This window comes from Salvelinus alpinus, chromosome 1 (assembly GCF_045679555.1).
Source record: "Salvelinus alpinus chromosome 1, SLU_Salpinus.1, whole genome shotgun sequence".
In the NCBI taxonomy this organism is placed as follows: domain Eukaryota; kingdom Metazoa; phylum Chordata; class Actinopteri; order Salmoniformes; family Salmonidae; genus Salvelinus; species Salvelinus alpinus.
The window spans coordinates 20923954-20942850 of record NC_092086.1 but is presented as its reverse complement, the minus strand read 5'-3'; the positions used below and the strand labels follow the sequence as shown (position 1 = coordinate 20942850).

Here is an 18897-nt window from a genome sequence, read left to right as displayed (position 1 = left end):
TGCCAAGAGTGTGCAAAGACAGGTGAAACAGATCAGGGTGTGACAAATATGGCTTAATTGATCATAGTCCAGACAGACTGGTTATAGTTGCAAATACGCTAGGAGCATTTAAACCAAGCAGATTTTTTTCCCCGGTCTTCCGTTTCCCCACATTTATTGATGAATTTCCCAGAATGAAATTGTATCCCTATTGCCCAATCAAATACATACCTCCATCGATACCACCATTTTTTTAAACAAATTTGGCCCTTTTCTCCCATCTGGCAATACCTTATATAAAATGCATTATGAAAAATGTTTGTTTTGGTTATGCACATGTCACCATTAATATCCACACTAAATTAATATTTGATGTAAAGTCCCTCTTTTTAACTCACCTGCACATTCATTTCCTTTCTTCTTTCTTTGTTGATCCTTTTCCATACAATCCATTATGTACAACTGCACTAAATATTATTTGAATAATGGAAGATTTTAAATCCCAGCAATCTTTACAATGACATTCAGGAGCAAAGGGTTTTCAATAGTTGTTTATAATTAATTAAAAAAAAATATATGGAATATAATATTGTAATGGAATATAAACTAATAACATAAAATAACATTGGAATATAGAATTTAATAACAATAACTTAACTAATTAACTCAGTGGAATATTGATGTGGCAACTCTCTTATGCTCTGCTATTGCACGATTCTAATTTGTACATAGGTCACAAATAAAGCGATCCACAGTAAAATTGAAGCACAACTCATGAACCCACCTCCTGCACTGCTCACACCTAATCGAGTCCCTACTTTTGACTGAAAACAGGGGGAGAGATGCCAATTGAAAAGCTCTCTCTTAAAAACGTAGCTAGCTATCCAGCAATATGACATAAAATGCTGTGTAAAATAGCTAAAAGGCTATAAAGTAATATTAACGGTAAAGCTATCAGTCACTAGTGGAAACATTTACAACTGCAATTAAGTATGTTATCTTTTTAATGTATTTTACCTCAGACGATCTGGTAGTAAGGTTGCTAGCTAGCACTCCTAGCAGCTTAAACTAGCTAGCTGGCTAACATTTACTGCTAGTGAAGTTGCTAGCTAGAATGTTCGCATAAACTAGCGCTAACTGGGCTAAGCATTGTCTAAATGACAGGTATAAATACATTCATAACCATAAAGGGGTAACTAGCCCCCAGGGCCCAGTTACACCCTAGTTACCAACACACTCATTCAACATATTACTACTTTACTCAAAAATGATCTACATTTTTCTCTCTAAACAAGTGGATTATTTTTCTTAAGGCTTTCCTACTTGTATATTTTAAAAACAATTATCGAACTAACTTATCTAACTTTCCAAATGTCAAAGAATTTGATCAATTTACCACAAAATCGTTTTGTTGAAATACCTCAAAAAGTTGTGATGACCCAGGAATTGTGTTGTTGAGCAAGAGCAGTGGCAGCCAGGGAGGGGGAGGGGGAGGGGGGGGGGGTAGTAGTTACCCCTTAGTACCCTACGGACAGGTGGATGTTGAAAGATTGTTGTTGAACCTGATCACGTGTTTTTTTTGGCGGGAAAGAGCACATCGAAAACGTTAAACACAGAGAAGGGAGTCAATTGCGGACAACCATGTGGAAGTGTGCACAACAAAGAAACAGCACCTCCTTCTATAACAGGCTCTGGATTACATTCGCAGGAGACAAAACACAGGTAGGCAACTTTTCCGAATGGCGTAAAATAAAATGCACCAATAACAAAATAGTCTATCCTACTGGGAATCCATGTGTATACAGATATACCTGAAGTTAAAATGCTATAAAGTACAGTATCGCAATATTACTCTTTGGTCCTTTAAAAAACGGCTGTATGTAAAACATCGATATTAGGGCAGTTTTTCATTGCGGTCAATCCATCCGTTCTTTGTTCCCTCCAGAATTTACACGCGTGAATACACAACACTATACGCAGTATTTAAAACGAACGTGAATATACAACACTATATGCAGTATTTAAAACAAACGACAACAAAGAACATTTGAAACTTATATTGATCTCAGATCGTTTATCTTGGCCAACTTAACCTCTCCTTTCATGTAAGGAAGTCATGACCATCATGTTTTAGGAAAAGATTATACTTTTGTACATGTATTAAATTGCGATTTTGGCCAATTCCAGTCCCATTGTTTAGGGGGTTCGTGTTCCTACCCAGAATAATGTGTATATAGGACTGAGAAGCTCCGTTCTGGTGACTTTTTAAAAGGACATTCTACTGCAAAATGTATGAAAATAAAATGATGCTGAAGCCATCTAAAATATCATTTCCACCTCCAGAAATTATCCCCAAAACATATTGGGAAAAATTATGTTAAAACAATGTGTACATATTGGACCTATTATCAGATGTGCTATTAGCAACACGCATTATTACCTATAGCCTAACGGATGCAGCATAGTTGCTATAAAATATGCATATGCTGAAGCGGAGTTTGTCCATCTGCATTTACCCCATTGGACACAACATCCTGATTGTGGTTATTATTATTAATAATTATTTTATTAATTTTAGATTTTTGGGGGTATATATTAAAAAGTATGTCATTGCCCTTTTAAGATGCATTGTCTCCTTTGAGCTCTTTTGCGTAGTGATGGGCATTGCGAGTCTTTTCTGTGAGCCAGATCATTTGGCTCCAGTCAACTAAAAGAGCCATTAATTTTGATCCCAAACGGCTCATCATTCAGTAAGGTTTAGAAATTGAAAAACCATTAAAAAAATGTCACTCCAAATGTATAGCCTAAAACGTTACCTACCATTATGTCAGGTCGTGAAATGTGAATTTTTACCTGACCAAATTATTAGATGGCCTGCAACTACAACAACAACAAAAATTGATGGGCAGACCTACAGTAGCTACAGGACAGAATCTTAAACTTAAAGCTACAGTCTTTGATCTGGGAATAATAGCCATTTCAATGATTGAACCATTGATTCTATTCTTAGATAAAATAATGTATAAAATGTACACCAAGGAAATTCTCTGTCATGCCTTAGGCAGCCAGGGAAGACCTGTCTGTGACGGACCTGAGGTACATTTTTGCAGATAAAACACTTTGTTCTCTCTGTGCAGAAAACACTGGACAAGCCAGAGGATATTTTAAGGCAGTCTGAAAAACCTCAAGTTGATTTCCAAACTGTATCAAGGGTTGATAGAGGCTTTTCCCAATGACACAAAACATGTAAAACAAACATGTGAGGAAGATCTGGTAGAAGCCAATGATGATGAATGGATACAGATATGTTAGAATGCCAAGTCATCTTCATAGAATCTCAGACATAAATTAGTGCAGTTAGTGCACTTCGGGCTAGGGGGCAGTATTCGGAAGTTCGGACAGTCTGACGTGCCCAAAGTAAACTGCCTGTTACTCAGGCCCAGAAGCTAGGATATACATATTGGTTGTATTTGATAGAAAACACTTTGAAGTTTCTAAAACTGTTAAAATAATGTCTGTGAGTATAACAGAACTGATATGGCAGGCAAAAACCCAAGGAAAATCCGATCAGCAAGATAAGACCGTCCATAGAACGTACTATATGCCAGTGAAACTGAGTTACATGCACTCAGAAATCGTCTGCTGGAGGTGTAAAACACAAAAGGGGACATATTTGCATATGTTATGGTCTTGTGAAGGCTGGCTGAATTCTGTCAAAAGAGTATGTTTTTTTTGTTATCTCAGTATGTCTACAGATTTTCCCTTCTCCCTGTTTCTGCTTGGAAATGTTGACACTGTAGACTTCTTTGAAGAAATTGTGTAACCAAGCATTTATAGCGGCTAAGAAATGAATTGCCATTTATTGGAAGGTTGGTTATTCCCCCAAAATGTCAAGTTATGTATCACGAGATTTGATTTATTACAAGATTAAGGGTATACTGGGCAACTTTCACCCACACGTAATATGTTGTGAAATCTGTTATTAATGTATTTCAATGTCTTTAAAATGTATAACTGCCTTAAATTGGCTGGACCCCAGGAAGAGTAGCTGCTGCCTTGGCAGCAGCTAATGGGGATCCATAATAAATACACATACAAATAAGGTCTGGATGCCTTATATGGAATACAGTACGACTAAAGGAGTCTGTATTGAAAACATGACCACATCAGGGGAGATACCTACTGGAAGCTTCAAAAGGAGGGTGGTGCTTGGAATAATTGTTCTTCCTCTGTCAACCATGGTTACCTGCAAGGAAACACATGCTGTCATCATTGCTTTGCACAAAAAGGGATTCACAGGCAAGGATATTGCTACCAGTAAGATTGCACCTAAATCAACCATTTATTGGATCATCAAGAACTTCAAGGAGAGCGGTTCAATTGTTTTGAAGAAGGCTTCAGGGCGCCCAAGAAAGTCCAGCAAGCACCAGGACCGTCTCCTAAAGTTGATTCAGCTGCGGGATCGGGGCACCACCAGTACAGAGCTTGCTCAGGAATGACAGCAGGCAGGGGTGAGTGCATCTGCACGCACAGTGAGGCGAAGACTTTTGGAGGATGGCCTGGTGTCAAGAAGGGCAGCAAAAAAGCAACTTCTCTCCAGGAAAAACATCAGGGACAGACTGATATTCTGCGAAAGGTATTGGACTGCTGCGGACTGGGGTAAAGTTCTATGAATCCCCTTTCCGATTGTTTGGGGCATCCAGAAAAAAGCTTGTCCAGAGAAGACAAGGTGAGTGCTACCATCAGTCCCGTGTCATGCCAACAGTAAAGCATCCTGAGACCATTCATGTGTGGGGTTGCTTCTCAGCCAAGGGAGTGGGCTCACTCACAATTTTGTCTAAGAACACGGCCATGAATAAAGAATGGTACCAACACATCCTCCGAGAGCAACTTCTCCCAACCATCCAGGAACAGTTTGGTGACGAACAATGCCTTTTCCAGCATGATGGAGCACCTTGCCATAAGGCAAAAGTGATAACTAAGTGGCTCGGGGAACAAAACATCGATATTTTGGGTCCATGGCCAGGAAACTCCCCAGACCTTAATCCCATTGAGAACTTGTGGTCAATCCTCAAGAAGCAGGTGGACAAACAAAAACCCACAAATTCTGACAAACTCCAAGCATTGATTATGCAATAATGGGCTGCCATCAGTCAGGATGTGGCCCAGAAGTTAATTGACAGCATGCCAGGGCGGATTGCAGAGGTCTTGAAAAAGAAGGGTCAACGCTGCAAATATTGACTCTTTGCATCAACTTCATGTCATTGTCAATAAAAGCCTTTGACACTTATGAAATGCTTGTAATTATACTTCGCTATTCCATAGTAACATCTGACAAAAATATCTAAAGACACTGAAGCAGCAAACTTTGTGGAAATTAAAATTTGGGTCATTCTCAAAACTTTTGGCCACGACTATACACAGGCGTACAGAGGCCCATTATCAGCAACCATCACTCCTGTGTTCCAATGGCACGTTGTGCTAGCTAATCCAAGTTTATCATTTTAAAAGGCTAATTGATCATTAGAAAACCATTTTACAATTATGTTATCACAGCTGAAAACTGTTGTTCTCATTAAAGAAGCAATAAAACTGGCCTTCTTTATATTAGTTGAGTATCTGGAGCATCAGCATTTGTGGGTTTGATTACAGGCTCAAAATGGCCATAAACAAAGAACTTTCTTCGGAAACACGTCAGAACAGCACTGTGTACTACTCACTTCACAGAACAGCGCAAACTGGCTCTAACCAGAATAGAAAGAGGAGTGGGAGGCCCCGGTGCACAACTGAGCAAGAGGACAAGTACATTAGAGTGTCTAGTTTGAGAAACAGACGTCTCACAAGTCCTCAACTGGCAGCTTCATTAAATAGTACCCGCAAAACACCAGTCTAAATGTCAACAGTGAAGAGGCGACTCCGGGATGGTGGCCTTCTAGGCAGAGTTGCAAAGAAAAAGCCATATCTCAGACTGGCCAATAAAAAGAAAAGATTAAGATGGGCAAAAGAACAAAAAAAAGAACAAAAGAAATATGAAAAGATAGATGGTATCATTATAAAACAATATCAATTGATTACATACAAGGGACAAACCTTACTTTAAATTGAGGAGATCTTAAACATTTTCAGTTAAGTGCCTGCACCTGCTGTCCTTGCAAATTCCAATCCAAAAGTTTCAGTTGGGCAGTCAGGGTCCAGCAAGAACCCCCACCAACGAAGGAGGTTCCTTGATGAACCCCACCTCCTATGGGGTTCTTGGAATAACCTTTCTGTGGCCATTTTCATTGCCAAGAACCCTAAGGTTCTACGAAGAACTTTGAAGATCTTAGAATAACCCCTGTTGAACCCCAAATTTTTAGAGGGTAATATTTTTGCTAGGTACAGTTGAAAATACAGTGGCTTGTCTTTAACCACAGGGAAGGCAAATTAAGCCATAGTGTGCCCATTCAGTTTGGAGGATTTTAACATTCAATTTAACCACTTCTCTGCTGTGTGTCAAATAATGTTTTGTGTGTTCACAGTTCAGCACATCCGGATCAGAGGTCTTTCATTGATTCCCCCAAGGAGAGGCGCCTTGTCTGCCCCCTTGTACACAGTTCATTTGAAATGCTAATCTGACTCACCTGTGTTGTTATTATTATCATCATCATCAACATCGATTAAGATTACATTACATTGTTCATTAAGATTACATTAGTGTGCTACCACTCCTGCAGTGCTACCAACAGTGCCCTTTTTAGATCTTAAGACACTTTCACTGAATTCAGAGCAGATCAGAATCTCACTTTTGATTGGTGGATTATGTATGTCTCCTAACGTTGCTTTATTAAAGTGGAACTGACAGCATTTTAGCAACATTAAATCTTATTAAAATCTGTTCGTATACACCCCCAGGAAGAATATATATATTTTCTGACAAGCGAGCACGTATGGTCATTTTCAAATTTTCATTCATTTTTAGAATGTTTGGGAATTACGTGTAGTATAGCATTTGTGAAAATTCTATAGCAATATAGAGTGGGAAAACAGACGTGTGTTTAGACAATTAATAGACACTGCAGTAAATAAAACCGAATAAAAACATCTGTCTCGTCCAGGACCGGTCTACACAGACCGGTGCGCCATAGCCAATCAGAGCTACAGTAGGCCTTTATGCAAACAAATAATTTGCCACATAGGCCTGCCATCATTCACTTTGAACTGGACTGTGTGTTTACAGGCAGTTGCAACAGCACAACTTTAGATCATTAGAACGCATTCCGCAAAAGCCACAAAGTATACCTGAACGGAATTCTGCAAATATGTAAATACCACAGGAGTCCTCTTACATTTGGGAACTTTACAGTCCTATTGATCAAACAACCATTAAAAAGGTAGGCTCCCTCTCCCTCAGTTATGCACATCAACAACAACAAGATCAACAACTAATGCTAGCCAGAGTAAGATGAGCTAAAATCTAACGAAGGAACATTAGATAAATCATAATCTTTTTCAGAAAGTTGGCTATCAAAATTGCACTGATTAATGATGGTTAATAGTAAGTAGCCTGCTCGTCCTTCTGCAGCTTGCCTGCCAATGCATGCTTGTCCCAACCAAGCACCCAAGCTAATTGGATAAAGTTGGATAGCTTGCTAGCTAGCTACTTCCAGACACAGATGTTAGAACACCTCACTCTGACCATGTTACTCGCCCTCGCAGGTTAGAGCATTTGTGACTAACTGTTACTTTTTTGGCCTACGTTTTCTGACACCGATCATATTCAGCGGGTGTTGCGCACTCGTAAATTAATTAGTTATTCTGTGCTCTGGCACACAGACGAGAGTGCTCTGAAATCGGAGCAGATGGCCAGAGTGATTTTATGAACGCAAGAGATATGCTAACTGGATAAGTCATTCAAATTCAGCATAGCTAGCTAGCAAAGAACTCTGAGATCTCAATGTTAAAATAGGGACTTTTCGTTTCCATTTCCTGGTTTCAGTTTTGGAGGTTTTTCTTCCGACAGCAAGGATGCAACCTGGGTTGCACTTATGCACTACTAATCATACTTAATTATGCACTTCTGTCTACCAGCAGTGAATTACAGGCATAAAGTAAATAAGGCTACAAAGCACCAAGACGTTATTTTATTTTGCACAACCCCCTATCAGGGTAGATCAGCTTCAACTGTCTAAGAAGTTGTAATTCTGTGCAGTGCCAGTGTTAAAAAAAAAAAAGTAAAAAAGTTAATATAAATAATATTATTTTTGTGTACAAGGTGTCAAAATGAGTCTCTCTGCGGAGATTGAAGAGGGAAGCAGTCCTAGTAACTGTGAAGACACTGAAGAGGAAGCCAGTTCTTCTGGAATGAGTTTATCAGGGAATGAGGAAGCGATGTCCCCTAAAATACGTTTTCCTGTTGAACAGGACACTTGCAGTGAACTTAAAAGGTAAGCTCATCAAATAGGTAAGTGTGAATGGGCTGAGATTTTTTTAAATCTTTAGTACAAACCAGTATTGGTTGCGAAAAATGGGGCTGGGATGTATGGCTACCGTTTTACGGGCTCATGACCAATTCTGCTATTTTGTGTTTTTTGCCCCTCCTGTTCTCCCTGTTCACCCACGACTGTGTGGCCGTGCACAACTCCAACACCATCATCACAGGGCTGTAGTGGAGAGGGTCAGCAGCTTCATGTTCCACATGCCACATCACTAAGGACCTATCATGGTCCAGACACACCGACACCGTTGTAAAAAGGGCACGACAATGCCTCCTCCCCCTCAGGAGGTAGAACATATTTGGTATGGGCCCTCGGTTCCTCAGAGTTCTACAGCTGCACCATTGAGAGCATCTTGACTGGCTGCACCAATGTTTGGTATGGCAACTGCTCGGCATCCAACCTCAAGGTGCTACAGAGGGTATTGTGTACGGCCCAGTACATCACAGGAGGTGAGCTCCCTGCCATCCTGGACCTCTAACAGGCAGTGTCAGAGGAAGGCCCTAAAACTTGTCGAAGACTCCAGCCACCCAATCATGGACTGTTCTCTCTGCTACCGTACAGGAAGTGGTACCGGAGTGCCAAGTCTGGCCCAAAAGGCTCTTGAACAGCTTCTACAGAGCAGTACGGTTGGTCCTTAAATGTACACAGAGAGCTAACATCAATGACATGCATGTCAATCTCTCCTTTCTCAAACTAGAGCAGAGATTGACTGCATCACTACATCTTCGTTAAGAGGCATTGACATGTTGAAAGCACAGAGCTGTCTGTTCAAACAACTAGCACACAGCTCAGAAACCCATGCATACCCCACAAGACATGCCACCAGGGGTCTCTTCACAGTCCTCAAATCCAGAACAGACTCCCGGAAACGCACAGTGCTACACAGAGCCTTGACTACATGGAAATCTATTCCACATCAAGTAACTCATGCAAGCAGTGAAATCAGATTTAATAAACAGATAAAACTACACCTGATGGAACAACGCGGACTGTGAAGAGGCACACACGCATACTCGCACGCATGCAACCACACTACACACATGTACATTTTAATATTGTTGTATGGTGGTACTATACATTTTGTGTTGTAGATATGTAGTGGTGAAATTATTTTATATGATGTACTGTTTTATTAAATGTTTTTGTTTGTTTATTGTGTGATGTGCCTTAATGTGTCTGGACCCCAAGAAGAGTAGCCTTGGGGATCCTTAGTAAATAAAAATACACATAATCCCCAAGCCAATAGACTGCTGAACAGTTAATCAAATGGCTAGCCGGACTATTTACACTGACCCGTGTTTATTAACTACCCTGATTGCCTGGTCACTTTTACCCCTGCCTTCATGTATTTTTTATTTTATTTTTGCAAATGTTTATTTATCTTTTTCTTTCTTTTGCACTCTGCATTGTTGGGAAAGGGCTCGTAATTAAGCATTTCACTGTAAAGTCTACACCTGTTGTATTCGGCGCAAGTGACAAATACAATTTAGATTTTGTCTTTATTTCGTGCAATAGGTAAGTGAAACAGACATTTTGTTGGAGACAAATTTACTAGATCACTAACCTATACCGAGCTGTATGTGCATTGACTGGTGACAAATAAGTAACCAACCATAAAAAGCACAGTTACACAAATCAGAAATGTGTGTAAACTCGCCTATGTTGGAAATTCTAATCCTGCCTTAAACAGGTTCAAGACAGACAGACCAGTCTCACCTGTACCTAGTGGTATCCCCATGAAGAGTGACCAGTCTATGGAACATCCTGTTTTCTTCAGGGAGGGAGAACTTTCCAATGAACAAAGTTGAGACCTTCAAATGAATGCTTTTTCTTTAAAGCTACAGTCTAGGATTGATAAATCATTTTACTTAATTTAATCATATCTAGCCATTGTTTCAAAAAAAATTTACCCCTTTTTCTCCCCAATTTCATCATATCCAATTGGTAGTTAGTCTTGTTCCATTGCTGCAACTCCCGTACGGACTCGGGAGAGGTGAAGGTTGAGAGCTTTGCATAAGTATTCACACCCCTGAGTTAATACATGGTCTAATCACCTTTGACAGCGATTGCATCTGTGAGTTTTTCTGGATAAATCTCTTAAGACCTTTGCACACGTGGATTGTACACTATTTGCCTATTTTTATTATTTTCTAAATTATTCAAGCTCTGTCAAATTGGTTGTTGATCATTGCTAGACAACCATTTTGAAGTCATGCCATAGATTTTCACGCAGATTTAAGTCAAAACTCTAACTCGGCAACTCCAGTGTCGATTTGGCCTTTTCTTTTAGGTTATTGTTCTGCTAAAAGGGGAATTAACCTCCCAGTGTCTTGTGGAGAGCAGACTGAACCAGGTTTTCTTCTAGGATTTGGCCTGTGCTTAGCTCCATTCCGTTTATTTTTGAAAAACTCCTTAGTCCTTAGTCCTTAACCATTACAAACATACCCATAACATGATGCAGCCTGCAATATGCTTGAAATTATGGAGAGTGGTACCCAGTAATGTGATGTATTGGATTTGCTACAAACATAACACTTTGTATTCAGGATAAAAAGTTATTTGCCTTGCCACATTTTTTGCAGCATTACTTTAGTGCCTTGTTGCAAACGGAATGCATGTTTTGGAATATTTTTATTCTGTACAGGCTTCCTTCTTTTCACTCTGTCAATTAGGTTAGTAGGGTGGAGTAACTACAATGTTGTTGATCGATCCTCAGTTTTCTCTTATAACAGCCATTAAACTCTGTGACTGTTTTAAAGTCATCATTGGCCTCATGGTGAAGTCCCTAAGTGGTTTCCCTCCTCTCCGGCAACTGAGTTACGAAAGACTCCTGTATCTTTCTAGTGACTGGGTGTATTGATACACCATCCTAAGTGTAATTAATAACTTCACCATGCTCAAAGAGACATTCAATTTTTTTTTTTTTTTTTTTCCCCATCTACCAAAAGGAAAATCTCCATGGTCTTTGTGGTTGAATCTGTGTTTGAAATTCACTTCTCGACTGAGGGACCTTACAGATAATTGTATGTGTGGGGTACAGAGATGAGGTAGTCATTCAAACATCATGTTAAACACTTATTGGACACAGAGTGAGTCCATGCAACATATGTAACTTTTTAAAGAAATGTTTTACTCCTGAATTAAGACATTTTAGCTTTAAATTTTTTATTAATTTGTAAGAAAATTGAAAAGCGTGTAGACCAATGACCCAAAAATCTCAAATTAACCAATTGTAAATTCAAGTTGTAACACAACAAAATGTGAAAAATGTAAAAGGGTGTGAGTACTTTCCGAAGCTTCAATGTTTTTTATGAGTGAAAGTTGATCATTCTCTTTTGACAGGTTCAAGACAGACCGACCAGTCTCACCTGTACCTAGCTGTGTCTCCATGAAGAGTGACCAGTCGATGGCACTTCCTATTTTCTTCAGGGAGGGAGAACTTTCCACTGAACAAAGGTGACCTGAGAAATAACCTGGTTATGGCTTTTCCTTTTATCCATCATCATGTATAGATAAAGACTGAGGGTCATTTTACACTCATACCACTCGTACCTCTGGTTGACAAACCTCATCAAAGGAAATCTGTTTCCCTCTGCTAACATCTGGATAACCACTTGACCTGCAGCAGCCAATCATATTCCATCTGAGTGTGTTGATCAGGTGACAGAGGTACGAGTGTAAAATGACCCTCAGAAGGAGGAGTACTTCAGGAAAAGATTCAGTGATGAATATTTGATTTATTATTAATTCTTTACTTTTATTTAACATCTTATGATAGACTGATGTTATTGATCTCTGTGCTCATTTTTACCCAGCAGTATCTCTGAGAAGAATGACACGTCAATGGATAACCAACCCAGAGGCCCTACTGATGACAAAGTGTGAGTGATCGCAGTTTGCACTGCATCCTACCTGTTTTCTATTAATTATATTCACCAGCCATGTGTCTGATGACGTCTTGTACCTTGACTCTGTGCATTTCCAGATAATAGCCTCCAATTCATCATTCAGGATGCATAATTTAGCTTGTTATTAGATACCTTGTCTACAGGACATCATTCAGTCTGACTATACTAGAAATGTAGATAAAAAAATAATATGATGACTATAATAGTGAGACTGTACCCAAGGTTTAGTGTAACTATCAGGAGATGCGGAGTGCATTGTCTCCCAGTAAATGCACCACATTTTGTGCTTTAATCTTCACTTAGTCTAGAGAACTCTAGGATGTCAAACTCTGTGCTGTTTCATCATTGATCACATCCAGGTCAGGGTTTATATTCAATTTTTTTAACCCAAATTTAATTAAATTCCCAAGGAACATGTATCTTTCTTTTCCACCTATAGGTACCCAACAGAAGTCCAGGAGAAAATGAAATCCTACTTGAAGAATAGGACATGTTCTTTATTTGAGGGCATTGAAGATGCAGGAAAAACGACACCTCTTAACAACATCTACACAGAGCTCTACATCACACAAGGTGGAAGTGGAGAGGTCAATTCTGAACATGAGGTGAGACAGATTGAGACAGCATGCAGGTTTCCAGTAGAAACAGAGACATCAATCCAACTCAATGACATCTTCAAACCCTTACCTGGACAAGACAAGCCTATCAGAACAGTGCTGACAAGGGGAGTTGCTGGCATTGGAAAAACAGTGTCTGTGCTGAAGTTCATGTTGGACTGGGCTGAAGGAAAAGCAAATCAAGACATCCAGATCATCTTCCCACTTCCTTTTCGGGATCTGAACTTGATGAGAGAGAAAAATCTAAGTCTGATAGAACTACTTCATCACTCCTTTATAGAAACAAAAGAATCAGAAATCTCAGAAAACGAAAATATTGTGTTTGTTTTTGATGGTCTGGATGAATGTCGCCTTCCTCTGGACTTCCAGAATAATAAGATCTGCTGTGATGTCACAGAGTCAACTTCAGTGGATGTTCTTCTGACAAACCTCATCAAAGGGAATCTGCTTCCCTGTGCTAATATCTGGATAACCACCCGACCTGCAGCAGCCAATCAGATCCCTCCTGATTGTGTTGACCAGGTGACAGAGGTACGAGGGTTCAATGACCTACAGAAGGAGGAATACTTCAGGAAGGTAATCGCTGAGGAGGACCTGGCCAGCAGAATCATCTCACACATAAAGACATCAAGGAGCCTCCACATCATGTGCCACATTCCCGTCTTCTGTTGGATTTCAGCCACTGTCCTAGAGAGACTATTGGTTGAAGCAGAGAGTCAAGAAATCCCCAAGAATCTAACTCAAATGTACGCTCACCTCATGATCTTCCAGTCAAAACTGAGGAGTCAGAAGTATCCTGTAGAGCCTTCCAACGATTTTTACTGGGATAAAGAGATGATTCTGGCACTGGGAAAGCTGGCTTTTCAACAGCTAGAAAAAGGCCATCTGATATTCTATGAGGAAGACCTGAGAGAGTGTGGCATTGACATCAAGGACGCGTCTGTGTACTCGGGAGTGTGCACTCAGATCTTCAGAGAAGAGTCTGGGCTTAACCAGATGAAGGTGTACTGCTTTGTACATCTGAGTATCCAGGAGTTTCTGGCTGCACTATATGTGTTCCTCATGTTCACTAATGACAACAACAATCTGATGGCTAAAGAGAGATCCCTCCGCAACAAAAACAGTCTATATGAAGATGCAGTGGACAAGGCCTTGCAGGTTGAAAATGGCCATCTGGACCTTTTCCTCCGCTTCCTTCTAGGCCTTTCACATGAGTCCAATCAGCATCTCCTACAAGGCCTACTGACACCAACAGGAAGCAGATCACAAAGCAACAAGGAAACAGTCAAGTACATCAAGGAGAAGATCATAAAGAAACTCCCTCTGGAGAGATGCATCAATCTGTTCCACTGTCTGAATGAACTGAATGATCATTCTCTAGTGGAGGAGATCCAAAGCTACCTGAGATCAGGAAGTCTCTCTAAATCTAAACTCTCATCTCAACAATGGTCAGCTCTGATCTTCATGTTGCTGACCTCCGAGAAGCTGGATGTGTTTGACCTGAAGAAATACATCAGATCAGATGCATCTCTTCTCAAACTTCTCCCAGTTGTCAGATCCTCTAGAACGGCCCTGTAAGTGCTTAGTCAAGTTACATTCCAGACAGCATGCTAATGTAACATAATAATGAACATCAGCTTGCATTACCATTTAGGCTGACAACTCAGTCCCTAAGGGGAAATGTTTTGTTGGCACCTGTGTTTCTTGAGATGCACCTTTTGTTTCACAGGCTGAACGAATGTAAACTCACCAAGAAAAGCTGTGAGGCATTAGCTTCTGTTCTCAAATCAAACTCTTGCTGTCTGAGACTGCTGGACATGAGTGGCAATAAACTCCAGGATTCAGGAGTGAAGCTGCTCTCTGCTGGACTGGGGGATCCACACTGTAAACTGGAGACATTGAAGTGAGTGACTTAAAAAATACATAAACAATTATTTAACTAGGCAAGTCAGTTAAGAACAATTTCTTATTTACAATGACGGCCTAGACGACGCTGGGCCAATTGTGCACCACCCTATGGGACTCCCAAATACAGTTGGATGTGATGCAGCCTGACTGACTTTGACTTTCTCCACTGCAGAGGAAAGTGGATGTTGTAAATATAAAGATGTACATTCTTCATGTTGTAAAGGTAGTTATAGGTTTGTGTGGGTTACTTAGCTGGATCATCTCTTCCTAGGTTGAATGATTGCAACCTCACTGAGAAATGATCTCTCAAGTTTGAGAGAGCTTGACCTGGGAGGAAATGACCTTCATGAGTGGAGGTGTTCTCTGCTGGACTGGGAAATCCACACTGTAAACTGGGGGAACTGAGATGTATGACTGTTGGATGTTGTTATTATGAAGGTTGAAATGACTACTTCATATTGTCTATAGCACCATTAGCTATGTGTCCATCCAATTGGTGACAAATATTCTAAAATCAGCATAAATAAAATATGCGCATTTTTCCATCTTAGATATTTCCACCAAATTCACTTGTTTAGATAAAATGCTGTGCGTGATGGTTTCCATCGCATTTTTAACACTACTGATGGTTTTGTAACTAAAAATTTTGCTTTATATAGCGAATGTAGCCACTCTGGTATTGGCACTTGCCCTCTAGCCAACAGCTGGCAGATACAGTGAGGGTATATAGACTACATGATGAGATTATTATGAACAAAAGAGAGACGGCAGCTAAGCATCGGTCATCATGTCACCAGAATCAGACCCTCAATATTTATTGGAAAGGAGCATCAAGCTCATCACCTTGTGAAGTTCATCATAACTTATTTCATCTGTAGACTAATAAACTGTGCTTTCCAGAGTTGTAGTGGGAGGAACAACACAACATGTGACTCCAAATGTACTTCCATATGATGGTTATTATACAAACATTTGCTGATAAACTCGTTTCCACTGCCATTTCTTGCATAACACATTTTACCGACACTAAAAGATCCCACCGTATTTTGTTTAGTCAATATTTGGAAAGGTAACCAACAAAGTTGCTGTTTCCATCCGGCCTTTTCCATCCACATGTACTTTCCGCGCATATAAAGGTTGGATGGAAACCTGGTTAATGTAGTTATAGATTTGTGTGCATTACTTAGCAGCATTCTCTCTCTCCAGGTTGAATGATTACACCTTAACAGGAATCCTGTGAGGTGGTGTCTTCAACTCTCAGCTTAAACACCTCAAGTTTGAGAAAGCTAGACTTAAAGGAAATGAACTCCAGGATTCAGGAGTGAGATTCGTCTGTGCTGGACTTGAGAATCCACAATGTAAATTGGAGACACTGAGGTAAAACTATCCCTCATCAAATCAAATTGTATTGGTCGCATTCACATATTTAGCAGATGTTATTGTAGCGAAATTATTGTGTTCCTAGCTCCAACTTAGTTTAGTTTATTAATTTCACCATTTAAAAAAAGAAACCACACATAACACTTGAAAAAGCCATACATGCACATGATTAAAATCATGGAGGATAACACACAATAAAGTCTGGGACTTATTTCCATTGTTAAATCATGGAGGATAACACAATAAAGTCTGAGACTTATTTCCATTGTTAAATCATGGAGGATAACACAATAAAGTCTGAGACTTATTTCCATTGTGGTTCTCTTACAGTGCAGTAATATCTAACAATTCACAACAATACACACCAATCCAAAAGTAAAAGTATGGAATTAAGAAATATATACATATTAGGAGGAGTAATGTTGAAGTCCGGAGTATAAATAATATATATGTGTATATGTCACAGGAGGTTGGTGGCGCCTTAATTGGGGAGGACGGGCTCATGGTATTGGCTGGGGCGCAATTAGTGGAATGGTATCAAACACATGGTTTCCATGGTTTCCATATGTTTGATGCCATTCTATTTGCTCTGTTTCAGCCGTTAGTATGAACCGTCCTTCCCTCAGCAGCCTCCACTGGTATATGTGATGGGATGTATAGACATTATGGACAGTATGTGGATAGAATATGTACTATATCTGAAGAATATGTACAGTAGGGTAGAATAGTTAATATACAGCAATAGTTGAATAGGATGGACTTGACTAGAATTTTGTATATACATATGAAGTGGGTAAAACAGTATGTAACATTTAAGTGACCAGTGTTCCATTATTAAAGTGACCAGTGATTCCATGTCTGTGTACATAGGGCAGCAGCCTCTAAGGTGCAGGGTTGAGTAACCGGGCTAGTAAGCCGGCTAGTGACAGTGACTAAGTTCAGAGCAGGGTACTGGGTGGAGTCCGGCTAGTGAAATTATGAATCTGGGCACCAGTCCATTATTTGACAAAATTGATCAGTTTAAATGTGTTCATTTCAATTCAATAAAAGGTTCAACATTGTTCAACATATGACATTAAAATGACACATCGCTACAGATGCAAAATGTACATTTTCTGAAATATGTTATATTGTGTGAATTTTCCTCTCTCACTTTCCACAGGCTGGCAGGCTGCAGCATCACAGAGAAAGGCTGTGCTTCTCTTGTTTCAGCTCTGAGGTCAAACCCCTCCCACCTGAAGGAGCTGGACCTGAGTGGAAATACTCCAGGAGACTCTGGAGTAAAGCTGCTCTCTTCTCTACGAGAGGATCCCCTCTATAAACTGGAGACACTGGGGTGAGTTTTACTGATCAGTTTCATGAGCACACTGATGTAGTGATCAGTAAGCCATTGTAGACATCCAGACACTGAGTCATATTCAACATATGCCAGGTTCTTATTGGATAAGTTCAGGTAGTCCCTGCCCGTTTTGTTCCGTGTTCTTCTCTTTGATGTCTAGTGAATACGACCCTATATGTCTATGCTGCTGTATGAGGACTTAGATCCACTTCCCTTCTTTACTTCCCAGGTTAAATGATTGACAGCTCACAGAGTCAGTGAAGGAATGGCCTCAGCTCCAAGTCCTTGGTTGTGGTAGTGCCCTGCAGTTAAATGTTTTTCAAACAGTTACTAAATTAATTTCAAAGTGCAAGAATGTAAATATTCAATGCTTCGAATCAATGATAATAGCTCCTTGAATCTCTCAATCAATCAGAGAGCCCTGGCGAAGTGGTGCTAGGAAAATAACCTCAACAAACACGTCACCGGGGGCACACTGCCTGCCCTCCAGGACATCTACAGCACCCGGTGTCACAGGAAGGCCAAGAAGATGAACAAGGATCTCAGCCACCCGAGCCAAGTCCTGTTCACCTTGCTACCATGTAGAAGGTGGAAACAGTACAGGTGCATCAAAGCTGGGACAGAGAGACTGAAAAACAGCTTTTATCTCCAGGCCATCAGACTGTTAATTAGGGGGGAGGGGTGGTTGGATGGGTGTGGCTGAAGAAACGGGATGAGAGGTTGAGACCCACTTTTTGTTTTTTTGTTTGAATATTGCACAAGTGTTCTGTTTCTGTTGCTTGTTAGTGTAGTGTGTGTTCTGTTAGCTTAGTAAAAAGCCCTCCTTTTATAATGACATGTTATATCCATCATGTCTGTACATATTGACTGTAGTTCAGTGTCACTATAGTCAGCTTCTTAATCTCAACAACCTGATAGTCTTCCTAGTGACTCTACATCTTACCAGACTTTATTTCAGTGTATTATATGTCTCAGGATTGTCTTGTGTGTTGTACACTGCTTTGATTTTATTGTAGCACCATGGCTTTTTTGAAAATGTAGCATTTCTTACATTCTATGTAACCCTGTGTGTTAATCTATGGTTAACTGTATTTCATACTATGTAACCATGTGTGTTAATCTATGGTAAACTGTATTTCATATTATGTAACCCTGTGTGTTAATCTATGGTAAACTGTATTTCATGTTCTTTATACGAAGTAAAGCTGTTATTCATATTGACGTGTGACATTGTGTCCATTTGTGATTAATTGAATTACAGCTATGAATGTTCATACAGTAATAAATAGGTC

General features: G+C 39.9%; 1 protein-coding gene across 6 annotated transcripts; it reads left to right on the top strand.

The window, feature by feature from the left end:
• The first annotated feature begins 1558 nt into the window (after positions 1 to 1558).
• LOC139576544 (NLR family CARD domain-containing protein 3-like) lies at positions 1559 to 18833 on the top strand. 6 transcript variants are annotated; one of them, XM_071402886.1, is made up of 8 exons: positions 1559 to 1701; positions 8231 to 8402; positions 11796 to 11909; positions 12272 to 12334; positions 12801 to 14552; positions 14708 to 14881; positions 17429 to 17602; positions 17835 to 18833. In XM_071402886.1, the coding sequence occupies exons 2-8, from the start codon at positions 8239 to 8241 to the stop codon at positions 17845 to 17847; spliced, it is 2454 nt and encodes an 817-aa protein (XP_071258987.1). In that variant the 5' UTR covers positions 1559 to 1701; positions 8231 to 8238; the 3' UTR covers positions 17848 to 18833. The 6 variants fall into 6 exon arrangements, with proteins under 6 accessions (XP_071258987.1, XP_071258898.1, XP_071259067.1 ...); XM_071402797.1 differs by having other exon boundaries at positions 12269 to 12334; XM_071402966.1 differs by lacking the exons at positions 17429 to 17602; positions 17835 to 18833 and adding an exon at positions 16093 to 16262 and having other exon boundaries at positions 12269 to 12334.
• The last annotated feature ends 64 nt before the right edge of the window (positions 18834 to 18897 follow it).

Bases quoted from the DNA above. Each gene is read 5' to 3' on its own strand.
- LOC139576544 (XM_071402797.1), top strand. From the start codon at position 8,239: ATGAGTCTCTCTGCGGAGATTGAAGAGGGAAGCAGTCCTAGTAACTGT. The intron at 8,403-11,795 runs GTAAGCTCATCA...CTCTTTTGACAG, and splicing joins ACTTGCAGTGAACTTAAAAG to GTTCAAGACAGACCGACCAG. The intron at 14,882-17,428 runs GTGAGTGACTTA...CACTTTCCACAG, and splicing joins TGTAAACTGGAGACATTGAA to GCTGGCAGGCTGCAGCATCA.